This window comes from Bos indicus x Bos taurus, chromosome 18 (assembly GCF_003369695.1).
Source record: "Bos indicus x Bos taurus breed Angus x Brahman F1 hybrid chromosome 18, Bos_hybrid_MaternalHap_v2.0, whole genome shotgun sequence".
NCBI lineage: Eukaryota > Metazoa > Chordata > Mammalia > Artiodactyla > Bovidae > Bos > Bos indicus x Bos taurus.
The window spans coordinates 9,978,933-10,006,116 of NC_040093.1; the positions used below are offsets into that span (position 1 = coordinate 9,978,933).

Genomic DNA, 27,184 nt, shown 5'->3' on the forward strand with positions numbered 1-27,184 from the left:
TGCTGGAAAAAAGGTTTAATTTCCATATGGTGCTGGGGTCTGGTGGAGGGTACAGGCAGGCTTCCCCGGGCCCCACCCCTACAACTGCTGGGAAGGCCTGAGGATGTACAGGAAGTGGGCCTTGCGGGCGGGCAGCCTGGAGTGAGAGGAGCTCTGCACGCTCTCTTCAAGTCCGTCCTCTCGGGTCCCCTCTCGGAGCCCATCCCGGATGGCCTGCAGACGGTGTCGCTTCTCACTCAGCCAGTGGCCGCCCTCCTGGGTATTCTGGTGGGACCTCCGCCGTGGCAGCTTCATGATCCAGACGGCCACTCGGGGATGGGGCTCCGGGTGGAAGCTGTCCACGGCCTTCGGGACCGGCGCCAGGGCCTCCTTCTCCTCTATCTTAGGAACCTGTGGAAGGGGGCGGGGAACAAGGAGACCCTCTCAAACTCCAAGGGTCAGCCTCAGGATGCTCCCCTGGCATACTCAACCCACTCTGCCACCTAGGGAATACTTTGGGAATTACAGAGTTGACCAAAAAGTTAATTTGGGTTGCTTGAACTGAACTGAACTGAACTGAACTGATAGAAGCATGTTAATCACTCAGTCGTGTCCTACTTTTTGGGACTCCATGGACTGTAGCTCACCATGGGATTTCCCAGGCAAGAATACTGGAGTGGGTTGTCAGTCCCTTCTCCGGGGGATCTCCCCCTACCCCCGCCCAAGGATCAAACCCAGGTCTCTTGCATTGCAGGCAGATTCTTTACTGTTGGAGCCACCAGGAAAGCCCTTTTCATACAAGCTTATGGACAAACCCAAACTTCTGGGCCAGTCCAATAAAGCTCACTTTGTCTTTTTTACAAAGGACTTGTGTTTTAGAAATAAAAATACTCTGATGTTTATAATATACTCTGGGTTTTAAAACACATTTTGGAGGTTTCAAAAGCACTTCCAGATTAAGCATCCCCCTGAGGTTTAGAAAGTAATCTGAAATGTACAAAGCTCTTTGGGATTAATGAATCATGAGCATAGTTGCAACGGGTGATCCTGGATCAAAATTGACTGAATCCTGGGTCAAAAATCATATGAGCTCCTGTGGACAGCTTTCGGTCCAGCAGGGACATTTCAGTGTCTGTTTGGTCCTTGTGACTCAAAGTGAGGGCTGTGGACCCACAGCATCAGCATCACTTGGGAGCCTTTATGTATGCAAATGAGCAATCCCCCACCAACCACCTACTGAATCAGAGTCTGTGTTTCAGTCACTTGAGGTTTGGGAGGCCTTATAGGAGATGGTTACATATTGAATTGTAATCCCTGCTCTCCAATTCATGTGTTGAGGTCCATTAGGACCCTAGTACAGGGGTTCTTAACCTCTGACATCTCATGTTTGATGATCTGAGGTGGAACTGAGTAATAATAGTAGAAATAAAGTGTACAATAAATGTGCTTGAGTCCTCTCCCAAACCACCTCCACCCCGGTCTCTGGAAAAACTGTCTTCCATGAAACTCATCCGTGGTGCCAAAGAGGTTGCCCTAATAGCTCAGAATGTGACCTCTTTGCATATAAGACCACTGTGGTTTTCATTAGGTAAGATGAGGTCATTAGCGTGGGCTCTAATCTAACACGACCAGTTTCTTAGAAATTTGGACCTAGAAATGCACAGAGAACTGCATGCGAAGATAAAGACAGATGGGGCTGATGCATCTACACACCAACAACACTAAGTAACTGTCAGTAAACCACCAGAAGCTAGGGCAGAGGCACAGAACAGGGTCTCCCTCACAGCCCTCAGTAGGAATCAACCTTGCTGACACCTTGATCTTGGACACCTAGCCTCCAGAACTATGAGAAATACACATCTGTTGTTGAAGCCACCCAATCTGTGAGACTGTTATGGCAGCCCTAGAAAACAAATACAGAGATAATTGACGTGTGTGTGTGTGTGTGTGTGTGTGTGTATATGCTGGGTCGATCACTCGTGTCCGACTCTTTGTGACCCCATCTACTGTAGTCTGCTAGGCTCCTCTGTTCATGGGATTTCCGAGGAAAGAATTTTGGAGTGGGTTTCCATTTCCTCCTCTAAGGGTTCTTCCTGACCCAGTGATTGAACCAGAATCTCTTGTGTCTCCTGCATTGGCAGATGGATTCTTTACCACTGAGCCACCTGGGAAGCCCTGAGATAATGGGTATCAATGTTACATTTCTTGGGTGTAAAAATGGAACTATGGTCATGGAGGTGAAGGAGATATCTGCTGAAGGGTTTAGGGGTGAAGTGTCATGATGTCAATCATTTACTGTCATATGGTTCAAAAATAAAAAGGTAAAAAAGAGTCCATCTGGTAAAATGTTATACAGGTAGTGAATCAGGTCAAGGAGATATTTTTGGTTGTCACAGCTGGAGGGGGTGGGTGCCTCTTCCGTCCAGCGGTGGAGGCAAGGATGCTGTTAAACATTGTATAGTGCACAGGACAGCCCCCACAACAAAAAAATTACATGGCCCCAAACACCAACAGTGATGCTGTTGAGAAACCCTGCTCTGTGGGAAAGGGGATACAGGTTTACTGTACTTTTTAAAAAAACTTTTCTGTAGATTTGAAGTTTTTAAAATAAAAAACTGGGAATGTGTATGGGAGAACCATGTGGGTTTACTAAGCACTTAAGGGTTCTTAAACCTTTTGAGGTTAAAAAAAAAGCACTTTGTGATCAGAATTGCTCTTAGAGGTTTACGAAGGTGAGATGCACAAAGGATTGGGGGTTCATAAAGTACTTAGGAATTATTTAAAAAATCACATTCTGACGTTTACAAGGGAGAGATTTACCAAGCTCTTTGGGACAGATGAAAAAATACTTGGAGGTTTGAGTACTTTGAGATCAAAACACTCTGAGGTTTATGAGGGTGAATCTTATTTGGGGAAAAATGCACTTTCTTTGGTTTACAAAATCCTCTAGGGTTTAAAGTAAGAGAGGATGTATCTCTGAGGTTGTAAACCTCATTTCCGAAAGCTGGTTAGTCCCTTTTGACAGATGACAAAACTGAGGCCCTGAGAGAGGAAGTCCAGCACAGAGGGAGTGGGAGAGTCAATTCATTAATCTATCATTTCTTGCTAAACTACAGAAAATGTTTGGGCTTGGACACTGCCAGGGGTGTGTCCTAACCTTCCAGTCACCCTCCAAACTCCCCTCTCCTGGCTCAATGGATGCCACCACCTTTTCGGAGATCACCACCTCTCCTGTCTTGTTGTCGGTCACCTGTGAGGACAGGAGGAGAGAGTGAGAACAAAACTGCCTTCCTCCTTTGCCTTCCTCACCCCCACCTCCACCAGATACTGCAACATGAGGGATCTTGGAGATACTCCAGGAGGGACTTCCTGGCATAGGCACCTTGTCAATCTGGAGGTGGCTGGAGAGAGTGTTGTTTCCCAGCCTGCGCTCCTGGTTCTCTTCTTGGTGGTAGTTCCTAGGGAGGCCCCGGAAGTCCATAGGGGCAGAGAAGAAGCTGTCCATGCCCCGCAGCAGGTCATCCTGGGCCAGAGGTGGAATCAGTGAGCTGTGGAACATCCAGACTCCCCAGGATACCTGGAGCCTTGTTAGGGTCCCCCTTCTCTCTCCATCCTCTGACCCTGAGGGCCTAACTCGGTCACCTCCTGCCTCCATATGTCCCATCACCTTTCTGTTCCTGCCCCTCATCTGTCTTCTGTCTCTCTGTCCCTATTGCCCTCTCCTCCCTCTCCCTCCCTCCCTCTGTCTCCCTCCCTCTCTTCCTATCTCTCGGTCTTTCCATCCATCTTTCTGCCCCTTGACTCCCTCTCTTCTTGTCTATCTTTCTACCTGGCCACGACCCCTCTCTCCCACTCTTTCTTCTCTGAACTCTTTCCGTCCCTCAGTCACCATCTGTCACCCCTGTTCCTCTTCTCTGTACCTCTTCTTTCCCCCAACCCAGGCCACCGCTTACTTTCAGGAAAAGGCGTGTGAAGCCTTGGAGTAGACTCTGAAGACCTAGAAAACCTGAGGAGCTCTCCTGGACGTCACCATCGCGGATCGGGGCTGCAGTGGAGGGGGGCACCGAGGCAGAGGAGAGCAGCAGCAACGGGAATAGCTGGTGCCACATGGCGGGGCGGGCCGGGAGGCTGCGGCGAGGACAGGGGTCAGAGCTCCCCCTTCCCTAGACAAGGACACTTCCCGACCCCTGGTCCGGAAACTCCTCAGACTCCGGCCATTTGCCCCCCTCCCCTTACCTTCTACGCCAACACCCCCGGTCCAGTCCGGTCCCTCCCCTCCCCCCAGACCCGGCTCTTCAGGGCTCGGTCTCACACAATGGATCTATCTCATTTCTTTCCTTCTCCCACATTCGTATCCAGATCTCATTCCTCCTCACCTTCTCCCACGCCCCGCCCCTTCTTCTGGGCCCCGCCTTTATGCTAGACCACAGCCGGGTCACCGGACTCAAGACTCCCGCCGTCCACGGACTGTTAAATCCAAACAGTTCTGTTCTCCAGCCCAGGTCGGATACTGGAGCGTTGGAGGGGCTCCGCGAGCCCTGGACCCGCCCCTATTGTCTGACCACGCCCCATCTGCTTACCTCACCCCTGAGGCCGGCCCACTATTGGGTAGTCTCACCCATGAGTAGGAGCCACGCCCCTTAAGCCAGAGCGGGGCATTGATTTCAAATTCACACCCCCATAGTCAGACCGCGTCCCTGTCGGCTGACCTCTGCCCTGGAGACTCAGTGTGGCCGGTATTCTCTGATCCTGGCCAAGTGCTGGAGTCTCGCTCCAGTCGAAGGTGGCCCCGCCCCGACTTAGGGCCACGCCCCACATCTAGGCCACGCCTCTGTGCCCTGGATCTTGTCCCTAGAGCCCTCAGTTCCATTCCTAGGCTCCCTCTGCTCTTGAAATACAGGTGTCCGAACAGTCCTTCTGATTCGCCCACTGCTTAGTTTTGTATCTATCTTTGAAAGCTCCGTGTCCCTTCTCGTAGTCTTTAGGTTTTGAAACGATTAAGGCGCTCAACAGGGGGCAATGTAGGGACGCTGAACTCCACGGTTCCACCAAAAAATTCCTCCCTAGAAACCCTAAAGACAGCCTTATGTCCCACCTTACAGGGAACCCGGAACCTGGGCTCCCTTCTTCCTCAGGACATGAGATTCTTGATCCAGCCCCTCTAGTCTTGTCAGTTTGAACACTCATCTTTAAGGGATATAATTAAGGGACTCTCATCTCTCTCCTCTGGCAACCAAGGCTCTCTCCTGGTCCTGGGACAGCGGCCACCTCTAGTCCACTAGTGCATGTGGATGTGGGAGTCTGCATCTTCGTGAACTTCCAATAAACTCCCAGTCGTCTTGCCCAAGATCCTTAACTCTGATGAGGTCACAAGGAGGCCAATCAATGAAGAGAAACCAATGGAAATCAACAAGAAACCCATCTCCATACTTATATCCTCAAAAATACACTTGAGGTTGAACAGGGAAGATTCTTTTGTGTTTCTATTAACATCAGTCACTTCCACATCTGCAACACACAAACTACACTGGAGGGTGGCTGGGAGGCCAGGGCCCCAGACCTTTCCTCCTCCAAATTCAGGAATCTTGGCCCCCAGTCTCCTCTTCCTTCAGTCCCAGGTTTCCGGGCCCCAATCAATTCTCCCTCAGACCCAGGTGTCCAGACCCTCCATTCCCCTCCTCTCTCTGGGATCCAAGCATCAGAATCTCGGAATTCTCACAGGCCCCAGCTAGACTTCACCTCTCTTTGGCCAAAGCAAAAATCCTCCCCGAAACTGTCACCGTAGGATCCCCCTTCCCGCGGTCCGGCGCCGGGACCCGCCCCCCCTCCGGTCCCTCCCACTTTTCCCAAACAAAGCTCCCGGGCAACTTTCTCCCTCGCAGCCCCGCCCGCCCGCGGCTCCCCAGCCCCAGGCCGGGAGGTAGGTAGGAAGGCGCCGGCGGGAGTCGGGGATCGTGCTTTGGGGTGTGTGAGTTCGAGTGGGAAGTTACACCTTATGAGTTGAGGTGTTCGTGGGATGGTCTCTGAATTGCTTGCCGCCCTCTTTATGCCGGGGGGCCGGAATTTGCGCTCTTGACCGAGTCTAAGTGTGGAGTTGCAACTTTCGCCAGAGTTGGGGTGTCTGTTGATGTGTCTGAGTTTGGGAGTGTGCGCCTGGGAGTAAGGGCTGGGGACGCTGAGGGGTGTGAGTGTCTGTGGAGGTGTCGGTTTCAAGTGAGAAAGGGCCCCATGCTTGTTTCTGACCGAATTGATTTGTGCGTGTCATTTATGGACGTTTGGTCCTCCTCGTGGAGAAAGGAGGCCTCCTGGGTGGCCCAAAGGGGGCTCCGGGACTTTCTGGATCCTTATCTTGTCTCTCTGGAGGTTTGGGACCTGGGGCGGGAAATTAAGGGGAACCTTTCTGACTCGGCTCCTCCGTCCCTTTGTCTGGCCACATGGGGGAGAGCTGGGCTGGGATTTTGGCCTACGGGGGTCCTGAATGCCGCAGCGCCACTGGGCTCGGCCTGGGGTCTTTGTCTGTCTGGACCGGGGCTCCGGGGTCCGAGGGAGGAGGGGGATGGGAGTCCGGACTCTGGGGTCCTGGGAAAGCCGTGGAAGACGTGGAGCCGCCAGGGAGGCGGGATCTGACTGTATTGGAAAAAGTTTCCCCCTGTTCCCGGCCTCCGGAAAGTCACTGGGAACTTGAGTTGGATCAGAGCCCACGGCGCAGGGACGGGGGGGAGGGGAGGGAAGGGGCGGGGCTGGGGGCCAGAGGGGAGGCGCCCTCGCTGGCCAGTCCCTCCCCTGATAGGGGTTGTGGGAAACTGGGGGAGGGGACGCCTGGGCCCTTTGTTCTGGCTCTCCTGATGGCAGGGCGCCCCTGCCCCCCAGTCTGTGGTTCTGTGGGTCTTTCCTGGTCTTGGCTTGAGTTTCTGCCCTGAGTCTCTGTCCTTCTCTCTCTAGGTCTCTGTCCCCCTGTCTCTGGATCTCTGGTCCCCCTCCCTCTGGGTTTCTGTCCCCGGACATTAGGTCTGTGTTTCCTCTCTCTGGATCTCTGTCCTCTCTGAGTCTCTGTGTCTGGATCTGCCCTCAGCCTTCCTGGGGCCTGTGCCCCTCCTTTTCTAGCAGCTGCTGCTCACACCCTGGCACCTGTTCTTGGCATGGGACTGAGAAGATCTCACCCACGTCCCCCTTCCCTGCAGCTAGGCTCTGACGCCTATCTTCTTTAAACCAGTAATCCACAGCCAAAGTTTCAGCCCTCCTGGACCCTAGGCATTGTTCTGGGGTCTTCAAGACTTCATCACAATCTAGGCTCCACTGAGAATACAGAGGAGAACCCTCTCACCCTAAACTTCCCCAGAAATCCAGCCCCTTTTTCTCCAGGACCCAGGAATCCAGGCTCCCAGTCTCCTGCTTCCCTCAGATCCAGGAGTTCAGCCTCCAGCCCCCTCCTCCCTCAGATCCGGGAGTCCAGGTGCCCCCAGCCTCTCCCCTCAGACCCAGTGATCTGGACCTCTGTTCTGAGGTCTCTCTGGGTGGATCCGGGGAACCTTGCTGAACTCTGTGTTCCTCCAGGCCCAGATGGGGGAACCCCGCGCTGGGGCCCCTCTGGACGATGGCAGCGGCTGGACAGGAAGTGAGGAAGGAAGCGAGGAGGGCACCGGCGGCAGTGAGGGGGCGGGGGGCGACGGGGGCCCAGATGCAGAAGGTGTCTGGAGTCCAGACATCGAGCAGAGCTTCCAGGAGGCCCTGGCCATCTACCCGCCCTGTGGCCGGCGGAAAATCATCCTGTCTGATGAAGGCAAGATGTATGGTGAGTCCAGCCCTCGTTTTTGCCTTAGCCCCCACCGGTTAGTAAAAATATTAAGGAACATTGGCGGAAGCTCTAATCACTGTTCACATAAAAGCACATCGTGTGCTCACGATAACTCAGGTAGGAGTTAGCATCACCGTTTGCACAGATGAGGAACCCAAAGCCCAGCAAGGCTAAGTGATTTGCCTGAGGCCACACAGAGCCAGTGTGTGGCAGAACTGGGATCTGAACCCAGGCTGCCTGGCTCCAAAGCCTGCAGTCATAACTCCTCTCCTGTGTAGCCCGCGGCTTGCTGAGGATATGTTGCGTCTCTCTCCTTCCCTGGTGTCTTCTTTGTTGGGAAGTTCTGCTGAAGGTCTAACTCTCTTCCATCTTTGACTTTTCAGGTCGGAATGAACTGATTGCCCGCTACATCAAGCTGAGGACGGGAAAGACCCGAACTCGCAAACAGGTTTCAGGACTGTCTGGTGGGCTTCTGTCTGGGGTGGGCTTGTCTTCTTAGGCTCTCATCCTCCTGGCAGATTCAGGTTAGAGGAGCGGCTTGTTCATGTGCTGCACCTTGGTTAGTGTGCGCTAACTGCGCCTGTTTTGGTATATAGTTCTCTTAGCAGTTGCATGGGAACCAGAGGGTAAGACTGAACAGAGGGCCAAAGAGAACAAGGTGTGAAAGGGAAATAAGACCTGGATTTACTGGATCTGGGGATGATTAGTAGTGTTCATGAGAAGAGAAAGGTCTTTATGGACACATCTGTTCCGAAGCGCAGAGATGACGGGCCCATTCTGTGTATTTGTCATCTTTCGTGTTCACCAGCTTCATGGGGGCACCTGGATGGGGGGAGGGAGGGAAGGGGTAGGGGATGCAAGGCGTGAGTGGCTGTGGCCTGAATCTGCTTCTTTGTCTCTCCCTTCAGGTCTCTAGTCACATCCAGGTTTTGGCCCGAAGGAAATCGAGGGAAATCCAGTCCAAGCTCAAGGTAGAGGTCAAGGAACTGTGACAGACACCTTGAGAGGGAAGCAGGCACTTTGAGAGAGGAGGACAGGCACCAGAGAGGGGAGACAGAGACCCAGAGAGAGAGAGGGCAGTAGAGATCCAGAGAAAGAGCGGAGACCCAGGGTGTGGGGGCAGAGACCTGGAGAGGGGGACAGAGTCACCCAGAGAGGCATACAGGGCAGGAGAGCAGAGACCCAAGGTGGGGGGTTCGTGGCCCAGCCAGGGGGTGAACAGAGACCCTGGGTAGAAAAATGTCATAGAGAGAGTGGGACTGAGATTTAGCTTAGGACAGGCCAGAAGGATGGGGTGTTGGGCTTCTCCTCTGACTGCTCCTGTCTTCCTTCCCCTCCTCTCCCTCTTCTCTCCCTGGTGTCATTGCTCTTTCCCCTCTTGTGCTGTGAAGATCTCCTCTTCGTCTCCTGGTTCATCTTCCCATGTGGCCCGCCTGCACTTTCTGTGCCCAGAAATCTTCATTTCCTTTTGGAGATGTTCATATCCCTTTACTTTTTTTTTTTTGCATCCTCTGGATTTCCTGTGCCCTCTTGGCCTGAGATCCTCGTTTTTCTTCTCTTCCGAGTTGAGGTCTTTTCTTGCTCTTCCCTAGGACTTGGGGACCACCGCTTCCTGGTCTTTTTGTATCCAGAAGGTCCCCTTCCCTTTCTAAGTCTGAAAACCTTCACTTCCAGTCTTTGGTCTTTTCTGGGGCTTGCTGTTCCTCCTCTGCCCTGTCTGGGCTGGGAAACCTTCAGCGTCTCTTCCCTCCGGGTCTAATAGTCTCATTTCCTGTGGTCTGCATATTCAGAAGCCTTCACTTCCGGCTATTTCTGAAACCTAGGAACCCTCATTGCTGTCTTATATTCCGGATGGGGGAGCCCCTTTCCCCCTCTAGGTTTGGCCTTCTCTATTTCTTGTTCCATATTCATCCCTTCCTCCCCCTTCCTCCCTTTGCTCAGCTCAGGGTGGCTGGGCTGTAGGGGCTGGGAGGGCAGGAAGGTGTGTGTTGAGGGGCTGGATGGGAGGAGTCCGGGCCTCATTTCCTAAGTTATGTTTTCTTTCCTTCTTTGGCACCCTCCCCCCCCCACCATGGGCAGGCCCTGAATGTGGTAAGTCCCCCTGCCCATCCTCCCACTCGCTCCCTTACCCAGACAAACATTCCTGAGGAGGCCAGGAGGGGCAGGGGGCTGTAGTGAGAGGGACCTAAACCCGCCCCAACGCTTTGTCTTGACTCCCCAACTCTGCATCTCCCCAGGTTTGCCCTGCCTTGTCCTTGTCCCACCCTTCCTGTATCCACTGGGACTCCCCATTAACATGGACCTCCAACTTCTCCTCCAGGACCAGGTTTCCAAGGACAAGGCTTTCCAGACAATGGCCACCATGTCCTCTGCCCAGCTCATCTCAGCACCTTCCCTGCAGGCCAAACTGGGTCCCGCCGGTCCTCAGGTGGCCTGGGCGGGAATTGTGGGGTTCAGGGCTGGAGGGAAGGGGTTGCAGTTGCAACAGGAAATTGATTGACACCACACTTCTTTGTCTCTTTTTCAGACCCCGGAGCTTTTCCAGTTTTGGTCGGGGAGTTCTGGGCCCCCGTGGAATGTTCCTGAGTAAGTTCTTTCTATTCCAGCTCAGCACCTGCTCCCCATCCCCCTACAACCCCCTCCCTCCTCCCTACCCAGACCTTTCTTGCTCCACCTTCCAGCTCCTAACTCCCTTGTGAAGGTAGCCTCTGGAGTCAGGCTGTCTGGATTTGGATCCCAAGGAGGAGTTTGGGGCAGTGGTCTGGAGAAGAGGAGCTGGTCTGAGCGGGGACAGAGAGATAGGAGGAGGAGAAATGAGGCTGGGGTCTGCTGGGGTAAGGAGGGAGGAGGCAAGGGCAGTGCTTGGGGTCTGGCTGGTGACTGGGGTAGGTGGGACCATCCAGAGATGTGCAGCCTGGGGGAGGAGTGGGTTTGGGGCGGAAATGAGCTCAGAGTGGGATTTGATGAATGTGAGAGTCCTGTAGGATGTCCATGGGGGTAATGGCCTCCCAGAGAGATTGTCTGAGTCCCAGAGGCTCATGGGAAAGGCAGTTGTAGATCCAAAGTGTTGGGAACCTCTGTAGGTCCAGAGGAATGAGTGGAGCCCCAGAGGCTCATGGGAAGGCTCATTGTCATCCCATAAAGGTGGTTCTTGGGCCTGAGGGTAGAGCAGGGATCCTTATCTTCTCTCAGGGTCAGAAGGAAGGAAATGGGCCCCTTTTCATCTCCGAGAGCCCTGAGGGTGACAGGATATGCTTCTAGTCCTGTTGTTTGTTGTTCAGTTGCTTAGTCGTGTCCAACACTTTGCAACCCTATGGACTGCAGCACACCAGACTTCCCTGTCCTTCGGTCTGGAAGACTAGAAATGGGCCACAGAGGTTCATGGAGTCTTCAGCCCAGAGAGGTGGCAGTGGATCCAGGCTAGGTGGGCATTGGTGGAGCAGTGTGGCCTCAGGATGGTGAGGCAGGAGCATGGCGAGTCTTACCAGAGAAAGACAGGCTGTGGGGTCCAGGCTGGGAGAGAAGAAAGTTCATTAGGAGCTGCTGCTGTATGTGGGCACAGAAAATTGTCTGAACAAGTCTCTGGGGGCCAAAGGAACCACAGGTTTGCAGGGGAGGAGGTTGGGCTGGAAGGAGAGGTGGTTCAGCATGCATTGCCCTGGGTACCGGGATCCCGTCTTTATGGAGTTAGTAGTCAAATGTGGGACAATGAATGTTAATTAAATCATCACCTATGTAAACACAAAATTGAAGTGTGATCCATATGCTAGTTTTCTTCTCTCAGTATTATGTTTTTCAGAATGTCTATTAAAAAAATTTTTTTAATTGAAGTATAGTTGATTTACAATGTTAGTTTTGGGTATATAGCAAAGTTATCAGCTACACATATATATACATTCTTTTGCACATTCTTTGCCATTATGGTCTATCAGAGGATATTGAAAATAGTTCCCTGTGCTATGTAGTAGGACCTTGTTGTTTATCCATCCTATATATAATAGTTTGTATCTGCTGATCTGTTCCCTGGGTCTGTGACTGCTTCTGTTTTGTAGATAAGTTCCTTTGAGTCATATTTTGTATTCCACATGTAAGTGATATAATATAGTATTTGTCTTTCTCTGTCTGACTTATTTCACTTAGTCTGATCATCTCTAGGTCTATCCATGTGGCTGCAAATGGCATTATTTCATTCTTTTTTATGACTGAGTAGTATTCCACTGTATATATGTACCACATTTTCTTTACCTGTTCATCTGTTGATGGACACACAGGTTGCTTCCATGTTTGGCTATTGTGAGATGGACAGCACTGTTTTAGATTCTATTGTACTGCTCCCTTACCCTGAACTTTGGCCTGATGTCCCGCTGGTCTTTTTCTCCCTACCTTCCTGAGCCTTCAGCCTCCTCTTTCTCCAAGTTCCCTATGTTTTGGTTTCTTCCCACCTCTTGAGACCCCATTTGTGTTCTCTTTCTGCCATTTTGTGAGAGGTACCAGAATATCCTCGAGACCAGGGGTCCCCAAGTTCCAGGATCTAATGCCTAATGATCTGAGGTGGAGTTGATGTAATAATAATAGAAATAAAGCACACAATAAATGTAATGTACTTGAATCATCCAGAAACTGTTCCCCTCCCTCCCACCTCTGGTCTGGAGAAGAACTGTCTTCCATGAAACCGGCCCCTGGTGCCAGAAAAGTTGGGGGCCCCTTAAGATCACAGGCTTTGTGGTTGGGGCTGATCTGGGTTTGAACCCAGGTTCCGCCATACCAGCTGTGTGACTTTGGGCAGGTCAGTTGACCCCTGTTTGTCTGTTTCCTCCTATACAAAATGAGAAGAGCAATCATCACACCTACCTTGATAGGCTGTGAGTCTTCAAGGAAATCGTGCCCATAATGTGCTTGCACAGGGTCTGGCTTGCCATGGCCCCTCAGTAATTGTTAGCTGGTATGATTAGCATCTTTCCTTCTTGCTGACCCCCAGCTTCCTTTCTCCTTCAGTGTGAAGCCCTTCTCGCAGACACCGTTCTCCTTGTCACTGACTCCTCCATCTACTGACCTCCCAGGTAAGAGCCTTTTCTCTGCCCTGCCTTGTTTTCCCCTCTCTTCTCAGCTCCAGCTGCCTTTCTTTCTACCTTCCATGAGTTAGGGGACACTGTCTTATTGAGATCTAGATCTGAGGCAGGGCCTGTGGGAGTGTGGAAAGATGTCCCAGAATTTGTAGTGGTTGAGATCCTTGCTTCTGTAACCAGATCTACTGGGTTTATGTTTGATCACTTGCTAACCTGAAGGATATCAGGGACATTGATATGTTAATCAAGATTCTTTCAGCTGCAAGTGATAAAAATCTAATTCAAGCTAGATGACCCAAAAAAGTAAAAAACAAAATGGAGAGATTCTATTGGTTCAGGTAACTGAAATTTCAGGAGTTAGGGCTTCAGGCATGGCTGGATACAGGAGCTCAAATGGTAGCAACAGGAGTTGCTTGGTGCTGCTTTCCTCTAAGGTGGCTTCATTCTCTGGCAGGCTCTGTCCACCTGGTAGCAAAGATGATTTCCAGAAGTCCATGCTGGGTGGTCCTAAGAACTCACATTGGTGAAAGAACTCTCAGGTTTCACAGATTCATCAAGTGGGAATGCTTTTGGCTCCAAGTTACAGAATATCCAAATTAATAGTGCCTTAAATAGTAAAGGCTTTATGATTCCATGTAACAAAAAGTCTGGAGGTGGACTGCTCCTTTGCTGGTTTAGCAGCTCAGCAATACCAGGACTGGCATCTCTCTAGTGGCCTCTGTCTTATCCCAAGATGGCTGTTGTGACTCCAGGCATCACATCCCAAGCAGGACTTGGCCAGAGCCAAATGCTCTCTCCTCCCAAAGTTCTATCTTTTTCATTCAGGAAGAAACTCCTTCCCAGAAGCCCCCCAGCAGATTTTCCATAACGTCTCATTGGTTAGGACTGTGTCACATGGCCACCTCTAGCTGCAAGGGAGGCTGGGAAAGTGAGTATTTAGCTTTTTCAGCTTCTAAGAGGAGGCAGGCAAGAGAGAACAGTGCTTGACAGAGTCAATCAACATTAGCAATTTTTACTGTTTGTTCTTCTCTCTCTCTAGGGTACGAGCCCCCCCAAGCCCTCTCACCTCCCGCTTTGCCCCCACCTGCCCCATCACCCCCAGCCTGGCAGGCTCGGGCTCTGGGCACTGCTCGGTTGCAGCTGGTGGAGTTCTCGGCCTTTGTGGAACCACCGGATGCAACTGACTCTGTGAGTACAATTTTGGCATAGTCACAGGAGGGTTTTGGAATGAAGACGGTTCTAGCGAGGGCAAGCATAAAGTAGTGGTTCTCCAATTTTACCATGCATCAGAATAACATGGAGAGCTTGTTAAAACATAGTTTGCTAGGTCCACTCCTAAAATTTCTGATTCAGTTGATCTGGTGTAGGATCTGAGAATCTGCATTTCTAACAAGCTACCAGGTGATGTTGGTGCTGCTGGTCCAGGGACCACACTTTGAGAACTACTAGAATAAAGGAACTGGGAGGTCATGGGGTCATGGGTTGGGAAAACCAGAGAAATCCCTCAGGACATCGCTCATTCATTAAGTAAACATTTTTGAATGCCAACTGTGCACTAGGCTTTGTGGTGGATACTGGGAACCTGGGGAAGAAAATCTTTCTAGGTGTGAGCTTTCCTGGCTTAGGATGAAGACAGGTGCCAATAACAGCCCAAGTGGACTGACTGTTAGAAGTAATAACTCCCAACCTGCAGGGGTTGACCATCATAGAAGTTTCTCACTCATTGACATTTCAATATGGCTGGTCGTTAAGGAGCCTTCCACAGAATGATTTGGGAAATCCAGGCTTCTTCCATTTTGTGGCTCTGCCATTTTCTAGCACTCTAGAAGATGCTGCTGGATGCTCTGCATCTGGCTGGCAGATGGTGGAAGGCAGAGAGTCAAGAACTATGCAAGTTTTATGAGTCTGGGTTGGATGTGGCGACTATCAGGTCTGCTCACATCCCATTGGCCAGAACTTAGTCACATGGTCACATCTAACTGCAAAGGAGCCTGGGAAGTGTAGTTTAGTGGTGGGAAAAGGAAATGGGGTTTGTGAACACAGCAGTATCTGCCACAGAGATCTAAACACCAGTTTCTGTATATCGTGGTCCTGGTAAAACCCGTCAAATTAGGTTAAAACCCTCCCATCTCACTTTGAGCAAAAGCTAGCATCATTCAGTTGCCGACAAGGCTCTGGGTGGTCTGGCCCTTATTCCTGTTCTGACCTTACTTCCTGTCCTCTCAACTTTGTTTACTCTGGTCTGGCCATACTGACCTCCACGCCCGTTTGGAAACATGCCAGACCCGCTCCTGGTTCAGAGCCTTTGCACCTGGATGTGCAAGATATCCCAGATATCCCCATTCTCTCTTTCCACCCATTCATTGCTTTGCTTGATTATCTTCTCAGATGGGCTTTCCCATGCCACTTTATGGAAATGCCAACTACCATCACTCTTCCCCTCATCCCTGTGCTTTAGTTTTTCATAGCATACATCACTCTCTGAAGGTTCTATCATCTAAGGAAAGATTTAAAAATTTTCCTGTTTCTGCCAGTAGCTCCCTGAGGTCAGAGACTTTGCCTTGTAGCCCTGGGACCCAGAATAGTCCCTGCAGTTTTGATAGATGTCATGTATGTACTGGGATAAGGGAAGCTCATGTGTTTCTGAGTGTACAGAAGAATCATATCTGGGGAGTGAGTGAAGACATCCCTGAGATGACAACATTTGAGTTGAGTTTTGAGGGTTACATAGGATTTTGCCATGTGCAGAACTGGATGCTTCAGACACAGAGATAGAAACAGCATGAAGTTTTCAGGAAAACAAATAATCGAATATGGTGGGAGCTGATTCTGGAGAAGCTGGCATTGCCAAGCTGAGTGAGGGACCCAGGCTTTGTCTAGAGGGTTATGGGGAACCATGGGAAAGGGAGGGTAGAGAGATGCCATCTGATTGCGATCCAGGGAGGCTTCCAGGAAAAGGCAGATTTGGATGGACTTGAGCCTGGGAAGATCAGAGAGGGGATTAGTTCTGGAAAAGAAGAAGGGGAATATTTTCAGGGTATGAACAGAAGTGATAAGAATAGAAGCAGAGGGACTTCTCTGGTGGTCCACTAGTTGAGAGTCCACGCTCCCAAAGCAGGGGGCCGGAGTTTGATCCCTGGTCAGGGAACTAGACCGACATGCCACAGCAAAGATTGAGGATCCCACATATGGCAACTAAGACCTGGTGCAGCCCCCCCCAAAAAAAAGGAACAGATAGGAAGTCCTGATGTGGGCTGTGTGGATTCCCATCCATCCATCCATGAAAACGTTTTTAATATAGGGTCAGGTTGAGGGGCTGTGGGCTTTGTCCTGGGAGGCACTGGGGAGCCATGGGAGGATTATGAGCAGGGTTGGTCAGCTCTGGAGCCATGTGAGTGATGAACTGGAGAGGAGAGACTGGAGGCTGGGAGGCCAAGGAGAAGGCTGGGGTGAGGGTGGGAGAGGAAAGGGCTGTGGGGATGGAGATCAGGCGACAGGGCAGAGAACTGGGCACTAAGGACAGGGCTTGGGGCCTGATGGACTGTGGGAGTGAAAGGGCAGCAGGGAGTGGGGACAGTGCCTGAGAGCTGGGCCCAGTGGAACAGTTTGCAGGAGCTGTGGAAGATGGTGATGGAGTGAGGGATGGGCTTGGGCAGTGAGGACTGGGGGTCCAGCCCATCTCCCACTCCTTACCCCTGGCCGTCCCTCCTTAGTACCAGAGGCACCTGTTTGTACACATCAGCCAGCACTGCCCCAGCCCTGGAGCGCCCCCCCTCGAGAGTGTGGATGTCCGGCAGATCTACGACAAATTCCCTGAGAAAAAGGGCGGTCTGCGGGAGCTGTATGATCGTGGGCCCCCCCATGCCTTCTTCCTGGTCAAATTCTGGGTGAGTTCCACCACTAAAAACAAAAGGGCTCATAAGTCACGTGGCCTCCCAGCTCAGGCCACTGGCTCTAAGGGAGACAGTCTCAGGACCTGCCCAGGTCAGCCTGAGCTTTACCAGTTCTCATGGCTCCCAGTGTCAGCTCCCTTAGCAGCAAGGAACAGGAAGGAGTTTTGCCCCCAGGGTGGGATGGATGGGACCAGTGCAGGTGTGGGGACCTCCATCCTCCGCAGACTCCACTAGACTTTGCTACACCCAGTCGTGCGACTGATACGGCCCTGGGGATTGGCTTGTGGCATTTCAGATTTCCCTGTGTCCCATCTGACCACACCAAGCCTCGTTGCTGATGAATGGCCCCATCCCCTTAGCAAATGAATCCTGGAGTGTTTGGTTTCTAAAGAGAGGATGAGGCTTTGCTGGGTTCCACCAGGCCCTGTTCCTAAGACTGTCTGGCCTTGGGACTTCCCTGGCGGTCCAGTGGTTGAGACTCTGCGCTTCCACTGCAGGGGGTGAGGGTTCGATCCCTGGGCTGTTTGTCCACTTGGCCACTGGGATTATGATGGGATGTGACCTCTGAGAATTGGACAAAAGGGCCTGGGAGAGTTTTCCAGAGGCATCGGGCTTCCCCAGACCTCACCAGGCCCTGCTGCTAGGGAGTAGGCGCTTGTCTTAGCAACCAGGGTCATGAAGGGCCTTGAGGGAGAGCCTCTGGTTGCTAGGGAATAGCTACCTCCTTAGTAACTAGGCTCTTGGCAGGGGCTGACCTCCTGAGCTGGAGGTTTCAGGAGAAAAACTTGAATTCCGGGGCCTCTTTGATGGGGAAGTTACCGGGGAGAGAGGGTCAGGGACATTGGGGGACCCAACTGCTGGAAGGAAGGGTGGGTTTTTTTTTCCAGAAACTGGAGAGGTGGGGACTTTGTTAAGGAAGACAGATGGTTGATTGCAAAGCAATAGGCGTCACCAGCCTGCGGGGCAGAGTTCCCACTTGAGAAGAGTTCCCACTGTTTATAAGGGCCATCCCTTCCAACTTACCTGTACCTCCCCATCCCCCAGGCGGACTTGAACTGGGGCCCAAGTGGTGAGGAGGTGGGGGCAGGCGGCAGCAGCGGTGGCTTCTATGGAGTGAGCAGCCAGTATGAGAGCCTGGAACACATGACCCTCACCTGTTCCTCCAAGGTCTGCTCCTTCGGCAAGCAGGTGGTGGAGAAGGTGGAGGTGAGGCTGGAGGGGTGGCACTCTGGGTGGGTAAGCACCCAGCCATCTGCTACTCGGGAGGGTGCAGACTAAACGGCCCAGGAGTTACAACAGCTCCGGGCCTTTGAGGGTCTGCGTGGTGGGGCGGGGGTACCCTAGCCTCTTTCACACATGGACTTAGAGCTAATCTGGAGTTCCAAAGTTATCTATAGGGGTCACTTTGAGGGTTTAAGGTTACTGTGTGGTACAGAGATTTACTGTCACTAAGATTCAAAAGGTTCTTGTGGATATGAAAGAATCCTCAGGGCACGGTGGTTAGGGGTCACACTTAGAGGTTGCTGAGGTCTTGAGGGGTCTCAAGTACAGAGGTCATACAGGGTTTGGGGAGCTCATGGAGGGATCTCTGGAGGGTTTGAGGGTATCTGAGGACCTGGAGATCCCATGAGTTCAGAGGTCTTTGAGGGTTCAGAGGACAGCTCTGAGAGGCTAGAGGGGTCCTTCATTGCAGGCTCAGTAATCCTGAACTGGGTACCTGAGGGTTCAGGCTTTCATCTCTGGTCACTGCAGATGGGGCAATGGAGAGCAGACGGCAATGGGGAGTGGGTGTGGCATCTGAGAAGTCGCACAGAGTGGGTTCGGACTCTGGGGGTGAACCCCTGTGTCTCTGAGTCACTGTCCTCCCTACTTTCCCAACCCCTGGTTCAGACGGAGCGTGCCCAGCTGGAGGATGGAAGGTTCGTGTACCGCCTGCTGCGCTCACCCATGTGCGAGTACCTGGTGAATTTTCTGCACAAATTGCGGCAGCTGCCCGAGCGTTATATGATGAACAGCGTCCTGGAGAACTTCACCATCCTGCAGGTGATGCGCTGGTTCCCTGCCTGAGCAGGGCCCCTGATGTGGAGGGGAGTGCCCACGACTGACCCTCAGCCTGTGAAACTGATACGGGGGCACCTCACGCTTGACCCGTCACTTAGGGGACCCCTTTACCCAGGAAACTGATATCGTGGGGGTTCCACAGCATTCTCATAAGAGGAAAACTGACCTGAAGGACGCCCCACAGTGGATCTTCAGCTTAGGGGACCCCCCTTCACAGGGAACCTAACCTGAGCCCATGGAACATGTTATGTATGGTAGGATATCCTTTAAGTCTGGGGAGTGTGATGACCCTGTAACATGATACACCATGTGATGTGAGGCCCTTCCCTGCAGACCCTCAGACCTAGAGCCTGGCATGTGGGGCATCCCGTCGACCTGGGGGAACATGACATGGTGGGGACCCCTTATCCCATGACATCTTGGTTGGGGGGTCCACAGTGTTCCCTGCTCTCTGTTCCAAGCATAAACCCCTTTCTCCTGGCCTCCTTGACAGGTGGTGACAAACAGAGACACCCAGGAACTGTTGCTCTGCACCGCCTATGTCTTTGAAGTCTCCACCAGTGAGCGGGGGGCCCAGCACCACATTTATCGCCTGGTCAGGGACTGAAGGGGGACCCCAAAAGTGGCTCACCCTCCAGAATACCCTCTCCTCCCAGGCAGGACCTCCAGCTTTCCCCATGCTTCTTACGTGGGGAGGGGACTGCTCCCTGTTAGGACTGTAAAAGCTGGGTGGTGAGTGGAATGGGCTAGGACTGAGAGGGGAAGACGGATCCTGATCTTGGAACCTCACAGGGGTGTCTGAAAGGACAGATCACCCCAGAGCATTAGGCACTGAGGACAGGAGTGAGACAACCCCTGGGATAGCACTGGTTTCTGTCTCAGACAGGTGCCCTCCCTTTTCTTTGTTCTGGATGTCTTGGAGGGCCCCAGTGACACATGAGCTCGTCCCTCCCTGTTTTTCCACATCTCCCTCTTCTCAATCTCCCTCTTCTTACCACCTCCATCCCGGGAACCCTGACATCAAATATTGAAGGTTAACCCTTTCTGTGCAGGGGCAGAGTCAGGTGGGCCCTGGAAATATATTATTATTTTTTTTTAATATAACGAGATATTTATAAGTGGGTGTTAGGGTTGTGACTTTTCTCAGCTGGGCAAGCAGTGGGGTGAGGCTTTTTAATCTCATGCCCTCTTCTAAATGTGCCGTGGGGCTAGACTGTGTTGCCTCCCTCTCCTCTCCCCACCCCCGCTCAAATGTGTTGGTTTGTGTTTTGACAGAGGATAAAGCTATTTTACCAAAACGCAGGGGATTTATTTGGGGCTTGGGCTAAAAATAAATCTAGTGGGAGGTGGTAGGCTGACAGCTGAGGCAAGGAAATGAGGTGTCTTTCAGGGCAGGAAGCTGGTGGCCGGAAACCCCAGGTCCCACGGGGGGCAAGGTGACAGCAGCGGGAAAGGCAGACACCTGGGTCCCCGAGGGGAATGAGGGCTCAGTGGCTGGGGCCAACTGGGGATTAAACAAATATTTACAGGCGACAGGGAACTCAAATGCCCTGGACACTTGAGGGGGTCGGGATGGGGCTTCGGGAAGGGCGGGGCCTAGCGGTACCGAGCGAGCCGATCGTAGACGTGGTCCAGGTTTCTGCACAGGAATATGGAGAGCGTCATGAAGCTGAGCTACAGAGAAAGGAGACGAGGTCAGAGAGGTCGAGAGAGTGCCAGGAGAATCGGGGGGTCCCTAGGGAAAAAAATCTAGGGGGTCGGGCCAGGGGCAGAAAACGAGGACCCGCGAGTTGGGCGGGGCTTTGCCTTGGGAGGTGTGGAGAAGGGAGTAGGTAGGAGGTGGGCCTGGTGGTGAAAGACTCAGGGACGGCAGTTTGGAGAATGTGGCGGCATTAGTGTAAAAGGGCTAGGGGTAATTGGGTGGGACACCAAAGATATGGGCAGGCCGGGGAGGGGTGGGAATAGAGTTTGAAGCAGGAAGGGCGAATAGGGCGGGGTAGGGGGAGCTCAGCTCCGTCTAGCATAGGGTCTAGAGTCTGAGAAGGAGTGTGATCCAGAGAAAGCCCAGGGTCCTTTATTCTGGAGACTCATCTATCTCCTCCTCCGTCTCTGCCTCTAATTCCATCTCGGCCTCCATCTCTGCGCCTGCACTTCTGGTCTCAAGTTGTTCCTCGTCTTGATCCCAAAGCAACCAGAGCCCCAGCACCTTAGGCAGCTTGCCCAGCGGGGCCTTGTCCCCCCAGTTGGGGCAGGCGTCAGCCATGCCCCAGCCACCCCACAGACTGCCGCTACGCCCACTGCTGCTCAGCACGCCGCTGCGCCCGGAGCTCGAACTGTAGGCACCCGGCACCTGCGGCTGGGGTTCGCGGTGCAACAGGCTGCGCGGTAATAGCAGGCTCAACCCCGCTACACTCACCTGCGGGGAAAGGGGGATATTGCGGCCAATAGCAAGGTATATCCCCAGATATCAAGGAGGACCAATGGGAGCCTCGTGAGGAAGGGCGGGAACGCCTGCTCCCGTGCAACCAATCAGGGCTCACAGAGGCTAGGCCAGGTGGAGTCCCAGGAAGGCCTGGATTGGCTGTACTTCTATCAATGCATGCGCCTTTCCCAGAGACTGGTTGGACGCGCAATTTGGGGCAGGGCCATCTAGGCCAATCGCGAGTGGGGGCGGGACCAGATCACCTCGAGTAGACCCACGCCGAGACAAATGCCCACTATGGAGATGAGGTTGTTGGTCAACCAGTTGGAGAGATTCCGTTCGCAGCCCTGAGGATACAGGGACAGGTTATAGGTAGGTTACTTTTGGGATTTGCCCTCAAGCCCGGAGCCCACTGTCCTCAGTCCCGCCTTAACCCCTCTTTCAGGTACCACCCCATTCCCTAGTTATCAGGGGTCTCTAGTCTCTGGGCTTCAGTCCATCCAAGCTGAAGACCTCATCCCCAGGTATCAGCGTTCCAGATTCTGCCCTTTCGCCTGGGCCTTTTCTTTAGGCCCCCGCCCTTCCAAAAGGTCTCGCCCCTTGTAGGGCTTCTGCCCCTGTTGTAAAACAGCCCTTTCCCGTAGGCCCACCCTGTCAGACCCCTCTGGTCCTGCGCTCCACATCTTCCCCACCTGTTGGTAGATGTAGCTGTTCGCGGGGACCGAGCAAACTTCTACATTGTGTCGGGGCTGCGCCAGTGATCCGAGCCGGCTAAACTGGGGGGAGATCTTATCGAAGATTGTGGAGTCGTTGGTCGCCGATGAGTTATAGCAGGAGCAGGGCACGCGGTCCCCTTCGGACTCGTTGCGTCTCATGCTGGGGATATGGAACCAGTCCTGAGGAGACTCCCAGCCACAGCAGCGCAGCTGAGAAGAACAAAAGTCAGAGGAACAGGGTACAGCAGAAGTTAACACAACATTGTAAAGCAACTACCAAAAAAAAAAAAAAAAGTCAGGAACAAGGACTAGAGAGATGCAAGATGCTTTGGGGGATCAGAGGACTAGGTGATGGGTGTGACTGGGTACTGGGTCATATTGAGGAGTAGAGGGCTAACAAAACTGGGCTGGGGTGGGATCACAGCAGGGCCAAGGGACAGTAGGGGTACATGAGGTTGGGAGAGAGGTGTCATGGGGGCGGGGGTCTTGAGGCTGGGGAAAGAGCTGCAGAATCGTGCTTTGGAGGATTAGGTAGGCAGTACAAACCAGCTGTAAGTAGGGGGATAATGGATGGGAGGGCGGGGCCATGTGAGTGACCAGGGAAAGGAATCTCGCTTGGGCCTGGTCCCTTGGGAACCAGAGTCGCTACTGGGCAGAGAGTGGGGTCAGGCTAGGGCCTTGGGACTGAGGGCGGAGTCTGTCGAGCCAGGGGGAGGAGTCACTGCAGGGGTTGAGAGCTGGGGGACTGGGCCAAGTCTCCACGGGCTGGAGGTGGCTTAGGTGGGTAGGGTTACGTTAGGGTCCTAGAGCTGGGAGCTTGGATCCCGTCGGGGCCAAGTCTCCTCCAGGCAGAGGGCGGAGCCAAGTCAGAATCCCAGAGCTAGAGGGAAGGATCCTGGTGGGCGGGGCCTCATGCACCTGAAACTGCACGTAGTCCCAGCTCTCCTCCGCCGCCGTCTCCTCCGGATGAGTGCGGTAGTTTTGGATGGTCTTCTGCACGACGTCCTTCACTTTCTTCTTCAGCTGATAGGCCGAGAGTGAGGCTGAATCCCCCACCTGCTTCCCCACTGCCCTCTGCTCCAACCCACCCCAGCCACTCCGTAGCCGTCCCAGCCTCTGGTGGTCTCTGAGCATCTTCGTGGCAGCCTCGGTGTTTCACTGAATGGCTAGCTATGTCTCTGTCCCTCCAAACCGCCCTCTGCCTGTTTCCCCCGTTTGTCTTTCCGGGTCTCCACTGTCTCCCACGATCTCATTAAGTTTCTCTTTCTTGGAGCTGTTTCTCCAAGGGTTTTCTTTCCTCGCTTCTGTTTCCCTTTGGATCTCTGTCTTCCTTTGTGTTGGTGAGTCTTTCTCTGACCCTGTCTGTCTCTAGATCCTTCTCTGTGTCTCTCTACCAGTCTCTGTCTTTCTGTCTTCTCTATCTCTCTCTGTTATTTATCTTTGTCTGTCTTAGCCCCTGTCTGCCTTTGCTTCTGTCTGTTTCCACTCTCTCCCTCCCCACCCACTAGCTCGGGTGAGGAGAGGAGAAGATGAGCTCACCTGGACTCTCTGAGTGGAGATGAGGATTCCTAGGGTGATCTGTGTGGCAAACAGGAGCAGCAGTGTCCCAAAATACTGGAGCAGGGAGGAAGACAGAGTGGGCAGGTCAGGCTGAACTCCCCAAGATGAAGGGGCTGCCAGGGCTCTATTTAAGGACAAGATGTGAACGATCCTAGAGGTGGAAGGGTGGAGGGGAACTCACCAGGCCCAGGAGGCAGCGGAACTCCTTCAGGGCCCCCACACAGCCCAGGAGGGCAAGACCCATGGTGAGGATTCCTGAGACGGCCAGGACCTTGGACCAGATCTGCAAGGGCATGAAGGACAAGCCTGGGAGAAATGGGAGGCAGTGACATTGGGCTCCATGTGCACAGCTCCAGACAGCCCCATTCCCCACCCACACACCTCCCAAGAGGGGAACAGTAAACTTGGGGTGGGGGGGCCTCTTCCTGGTCTCCTGGTATCCTTTTCTCTGAGTCTCTGTCCCTGTCCTACACTGAATCTCTGTCTCCTGGAATTCTTCCCACCTCTCGCTGGTCTCTGGCCCTCTCTGTCTTTAGGTCTGTGTTCCCTTCTTTCTGGATCTCTGTCCCTCTTTCTTCCTGGTCTCTGTCTTTCCCTCTTGTTCTCAGTCCCGCTTTCCTCCTTCAGCCCCTCCTCACCCTCGGTAGTTTCAGCCTCATCACTAGTTCTGCAACATTGGATCAGCCACCTAAACCTCCCTGAGACCTAGGGAATAATGATATCTATTTCCTAAAGTTGTTTTGAGGAACACATGGGAGACATGTGTTCAGTCTGCTCCTCTACACCAGTCCTCTAGTCCTCCTCATATTTAATAAATCTTGTAAACATTTATTAAATATGAGTTATTGGGATTTTGACTACTACCCAGTATTATTTTCCTACAATGATTATTAGTGTTAATCTGCTTTTCTACTTCCTTGCTGTGTGACATCCAGTGACTTCCCCTCTCTGAACCTCAAGAGAGGGAAGACTTATGGGAGAATCTGGTGAGCATCTCTGCCCAAGATCTGACACCTACATGTCACCTAAAGTGTGACACTGAGCTGTCTGGTACCTAAGTCCCTGAGAAATGGCCACTATTATTGTTATTGGTACGCACAACTCATTTGCCAGAGGAAGAATCTGAGGCTCAGAAGTTGTGGCCGTAGCAAGGAGTGGAGCAGAGCCTAAGATCAAACAAGAAAGCTGGGCACTGCAGGCCTCCCTGGGATGAGGGAGACCCTAGGAGTCCCCTAGGAGGAGAGCCCTGTTCATATCTGCTCCAGGAAGACCGCTCCACCCCCCCACCCCGACCCACAACGTCCCCACCCAGCCCCGGACTGCCTCAGCCCCCTTACCCACGAAGGACACGAAGCTGGTTTTGTCGATGAGTATCCAGATGCCGAAGCAGAAGATAAGACTGCCTAGGACCTGGGGAGAGGAGAGTATGGCTGGTGGGTGACACAGGGGAATGAAATGGGGTGGCTACGGCAGGGGCTGGGGCCTGGGCTCCGGAGCCAAGAGGCAACTTACGAAGAAGAAGAGGTTGAAGACGAAGAGGAGGTACTTGACGAGGCTGAGGCAGCCATCGTGGGCTGACATCTTCTCCTAGAGGGGTGAGACACCGGTGGGAGGGACAGGACAGAAGGGGTGGTGGCAGTAGGGAGAACAGGCAGAGAGACCTTGAGAGAGAGAGAGGGGGAGAGACTGAGACAGAAGAGAAAGGAAGAACTCAGAGAAAGAGGAAGTGCTGGGGCTGGAGCCCCACCCCCTGCCTCTCTACATGCAGGGTGACTTTCTTCTGGGTCTTCATCCCCATCTCCCCTTGCCTGACCCACTGGGATGCACACCCCAGTACCTGAGGGGTCTTGGAATTGATGGGCACCAAGGACATGCCAGGCAGTTCCTCCCAGATCTCCATGGCTCAGGTTGGGTGACCCATAGGGCATCCTGATGTACTTGCAGCCCACCTACTCTGGGCACCAGGACCCCAGGCTGGCCCTGGGCAGCAGCCGACCTCACAGACACTCTGACCTCACTGCCTGCAAAGACCTGCCATCTCTGCATTCATCTCTGCCCCCCGCCCCCCCCACCCCTCCACCACTTCCTGGCCTTTGCGATCTCTGGGTCTCTGTTCTTTTCTCTGTGGATCTTTATCACTCTCTTTACCTCTAGTTCTCTGTCCCCTTCCCCACCAGGTCTGCATCCTCTTCCTCTCTGGTTTCTGGCCCGTTATCTGCATGGCTCTCCTTCTTCTTCTGTTTATCTACCCACCCCCACCTTCCTATCATTTCCCGCTCTCCGAATCTGTGTCCAGTTCTTAGCAACAAGGTAGACCAAGGTGCTCCCATGTGCTGGGGCAGGGGCTGGGCACCTGGGGGAAGTGAAAGTGCTGCAGGCCCCAAGTGGGAAGATCCCCAGTGCAAAGGGGTGATTTGGCAGTACCAAAACACCCAGAGCGGAAGCTGAGCCTAGGGCAGTACTTCCTGCTTCAGCAACGAGGCCCCAAGAAGGGGAGGCCCCACAGGAGTCAAGACTGAGCCCAGGACCTTGGCCGTTAGATCCAGGTTTGCAATACCTGATCATCTTTAGGCCTGAGCTCCACAGCCAGCAGCCTCTGAAATCTCCCCTGACATCCTGCAGGCTTCTCACTTGTCAAGTCCCAAATCCCCATAGATGTTTATTTAACATTATGGATGTTCCTACCATCTCGACATGTACCCAGGAAAACCAGACCTCCTTAGAGAGCCAGTTCCCCCTCTCTCTTCTGAGCAATCTCATCTACCTTTTTTTTTTTTAAGGCTCTAAATGTAATTTATTTTCTTATTAATGTCATAAAAAATCAATTCATATTAGTAATATTCTGATTTTTAACTCTAGGCTTTCTTTTTTTTAGCCCCAATTTTATTGAGGAATAACGGACAAGTATGATTATGTATATTTAAAGTATACGGGACGATTTTATATATGTGTATTATATATATACATATATATAGTGGAATGATTACCATGCTCAAGATAATTAACATGTTCTTCATCTCACATAGTAAACAGTGTTTGTGTGTGTGTGTGTGTGGAACACTTAAATGTACTCTCAGCAACTTTCCAGCACACAATAGTGTATTAACTATGTTACCATACTGTACATTTAGACCCTCAGATCAGAACTTACTCCTCTTATAACTGAACATTTATACCCTTAGATCTATGTCTCCCCATTTTCCTTACTCCCCAACCCATCCTACCATTCTATAATCTGTTTCTATGAAATTGGACTTAAATTTTTTTTTAAAGATTCTACATATAAATGATACCAGTATTTACCTTTCTATCTGTGGCTAATTTCATTTAGCATAATGTCCCCCTCAGGTTCATCCATACTGTTCCAAGTGGCAGGACTATCTTCTTTTATATGGCTGAATAATATTCCATTGTAATACATATATTAGAAATATATATATATATATATCACATTTTCTTGATCCGTTCATCTGTTGAAGGACATTTAGATTGCTTCCATATCTTGGCTATTGTGAATAATGCTGCAATGAACATGAGTGAAAAGATATCCCTTCAAGAAACTGATTTCATTTCCTTTAAATATATACCCAGAGTGGGATTGCTGGAGCATATGGTGCTTCTATTTTTAACTTTTTGAGGCATCTCCATATTGTTTGCCATAGTGGCGTCACCAATTTACATTCACACAAAAG

At 52.2% G+C, this 27,184-nt stretch overlaps 3 protein-coding genes across 8 annotated transcripts; 1 reads left to right on the forward strand and 2 right to left on the reverse strand.

Moving 5' to 3' along the window:
* On the reverse strand, window positions 1–4,762 carry DKKL1 (dickkopf like acrosomal protein 1). 4 transcript variants are annotated; one of them, XM_027515162.1, is made up of 5 exons: window positions 4,689–4,762; window positions 3,933–4,107; window positions 3,362–3,502; window positions 3,137–3,229; window positions 1–390 (listed from the first exon to the last, which is right to left on the reverse strand). In XM_027515162.1, the coding sequence occupies exons 2-5, from the start codon at window positions 4,086–4,088 to the stop codon at window positions 79–81; spliced, it is 702 nt and encodes a 233-aa protein (XP_027370963.1). In that variant the 5' UTR covers window positions 4,089–4,107; window positions 4,689–4,762; the 3' UTR covers window positions 1–78. The 4 variants fall into 4 exon arrangements, with proteins under 4 accessions (XP_027370963.1, XP_027370964.1, XP_027370965.1 ...); XM_027515163.1 differs by having other exon boundaries at window positions 4,560–4,725; XM_027515164.1 differs by lacking the exon at window positions 4,689–4,762 and adding an exon at window positions 4,356–4,536 and having other exon boundaries at window positions 3,188–3,229.
* Window positions 4,763–5,804: 1,042 nt separating this feature from the next.
* TEAD2 (TEA domain transcription factor 2) lies at window positions 5,805–22,226 on the forward strand. 3 transcript variants are annotated; one of them, XM_027515165.1, is made up of 13 exons: window positions 5,805–5,899; window positions 7,534–7,771; window positions 8,158–8,222; window positions 8,683–8,745; window positions 9,854–9,865; window positions 10,095–10,202; window positions 10,302–10,360; window positions 12,770–12,834; window positions 13,880–14,028; window positions 16,554–16,727; window positions 17,778–17,939; window positions 18,624–18,776; window positions 19,288–22,226. In XM_027515165.1, the coding sequence occupies exons 2-13, from the start codon at window positions 7,540–7,542 to the stop codon at window positions 19,399–19,401; spliced, it is 1,356 nt and encodes a 451-aa protein (XP_027370966.1). In that variant the 5' UTR covers window positions 5,805–5,899; window positions 7,534–7,539; the 3' UTR covers window positions 19,402–22,226. The 3 variants fall into 3 exon arrangements, with proteins under 3 accessions (XP_027370966.1, XP_027370967.1, XP_027370969.1); XM_027515166.1 differs by lacking the exon at window positions 5,805–5,899 and adding an exon at window positions 5,923–5,943 and having other exon boundaries at window positions 19,288–20,092; XM_027515168.1 differs by lacking the exons at window positions 5,805–5,899; window positions 9,854–9,865 and having other exon boundaries at window positions 6,731–7,771; window positions 19,288–20,092.
* CD37 (CD37 molecule) lies at window positions 20,082–25,596 on the reverse strand. The gene is made up of 8 exons (XM_027515169.1): window positions 25,005–25,596; window positions 24,830–24,902; window positions 23,674–23,798; window positions 23,472–23,546; window positions 22,851–22,955; window positions 21,909–22,142; window positions 21,480–21,563; window positions 20,082–20,468 (listed from the first exon to the last, which is right to left on the reverse strand). Exons 1-8 carry the CDS (start codon window positions 25,071–25,073, stop codon window positions 20,391–20,393), a joined length of 843 nt encoding a protein of 280 aa, XP_027370970.1. The 5' UTR covers window positions 25,074–25,596; the 3' UTR covers window positions 20,082–20,390.
* Between the last annotated feature and the right edge of the window lie 1,588 nt (window positions 25,597–27,184).

Bases quoted from the DNA above. Each gene is read 5' to 3' on its own strand.
- DKKL1 (XM_027515162.1), bottom strand. From the start codon at position 4,088: ATGTGGCACCAGCTATTCCCGTTGCTGCTGCTCTCCTCTGCCTCGGTG. The intron at 3,503-3,932 runs GTAAGCGGTGGC...CCTCTGGCCCAG, and splicing joins TCACACGCCTTTTCCTGAAA to GATGACCTGCTGCGGGGCAT. The intron at 391-3,136 runs GTTAGGACACAC...CCCCTTCCACAG, and splicing joins GTTTGGAGGGTGACTGGAAG to GTTCCTAAGATAGAGGAGAA.
- TEAD2 (XM_027515165.1), top strand. From the start codon at position 7,540: ATGGGGGAACCCCGCGCTGGGGCCCCTCTGGACGATGGCAGCGGCTGG. The intron at 10,203-10,301 runs GTGGCCTGGGCG...TCTCTTTTTCAG, and splicing joins TGGGTCCCGCCGGTCCTCAG to ACCCCGGAGCTTTTCCAGTT. The intron at 18,777-19,287 runs GTGATGCGCTGG...CCTCCTTGACAG, and splicing joins AGAACTTCACCATCCTGCAG to GTGGTGACAAACAGAGACAC.
- CD37 (XM_027515169.1), bottom strand. From the start codon at position 25,073: ATGTCAGCCCACGATGGCTGCCTCAGCCTCGTCAAGTACCTCCTCTTC. The intron at 23,547-23,673 runs GTGAGTTCCCCT...TCCCTGCTCCAG, and splicing joins TCCGCTGCCTCCTGGGCCTG to TATTTTGGGACACTGCTGCT. The intron at 22,956-23,471 runs GTGAGCTCATCT...TCGGCCTATCAG, and splicing joins TCTCCACTCAGAGAGTCCAG to CTGAAGAAGAAAGTGAAGGA.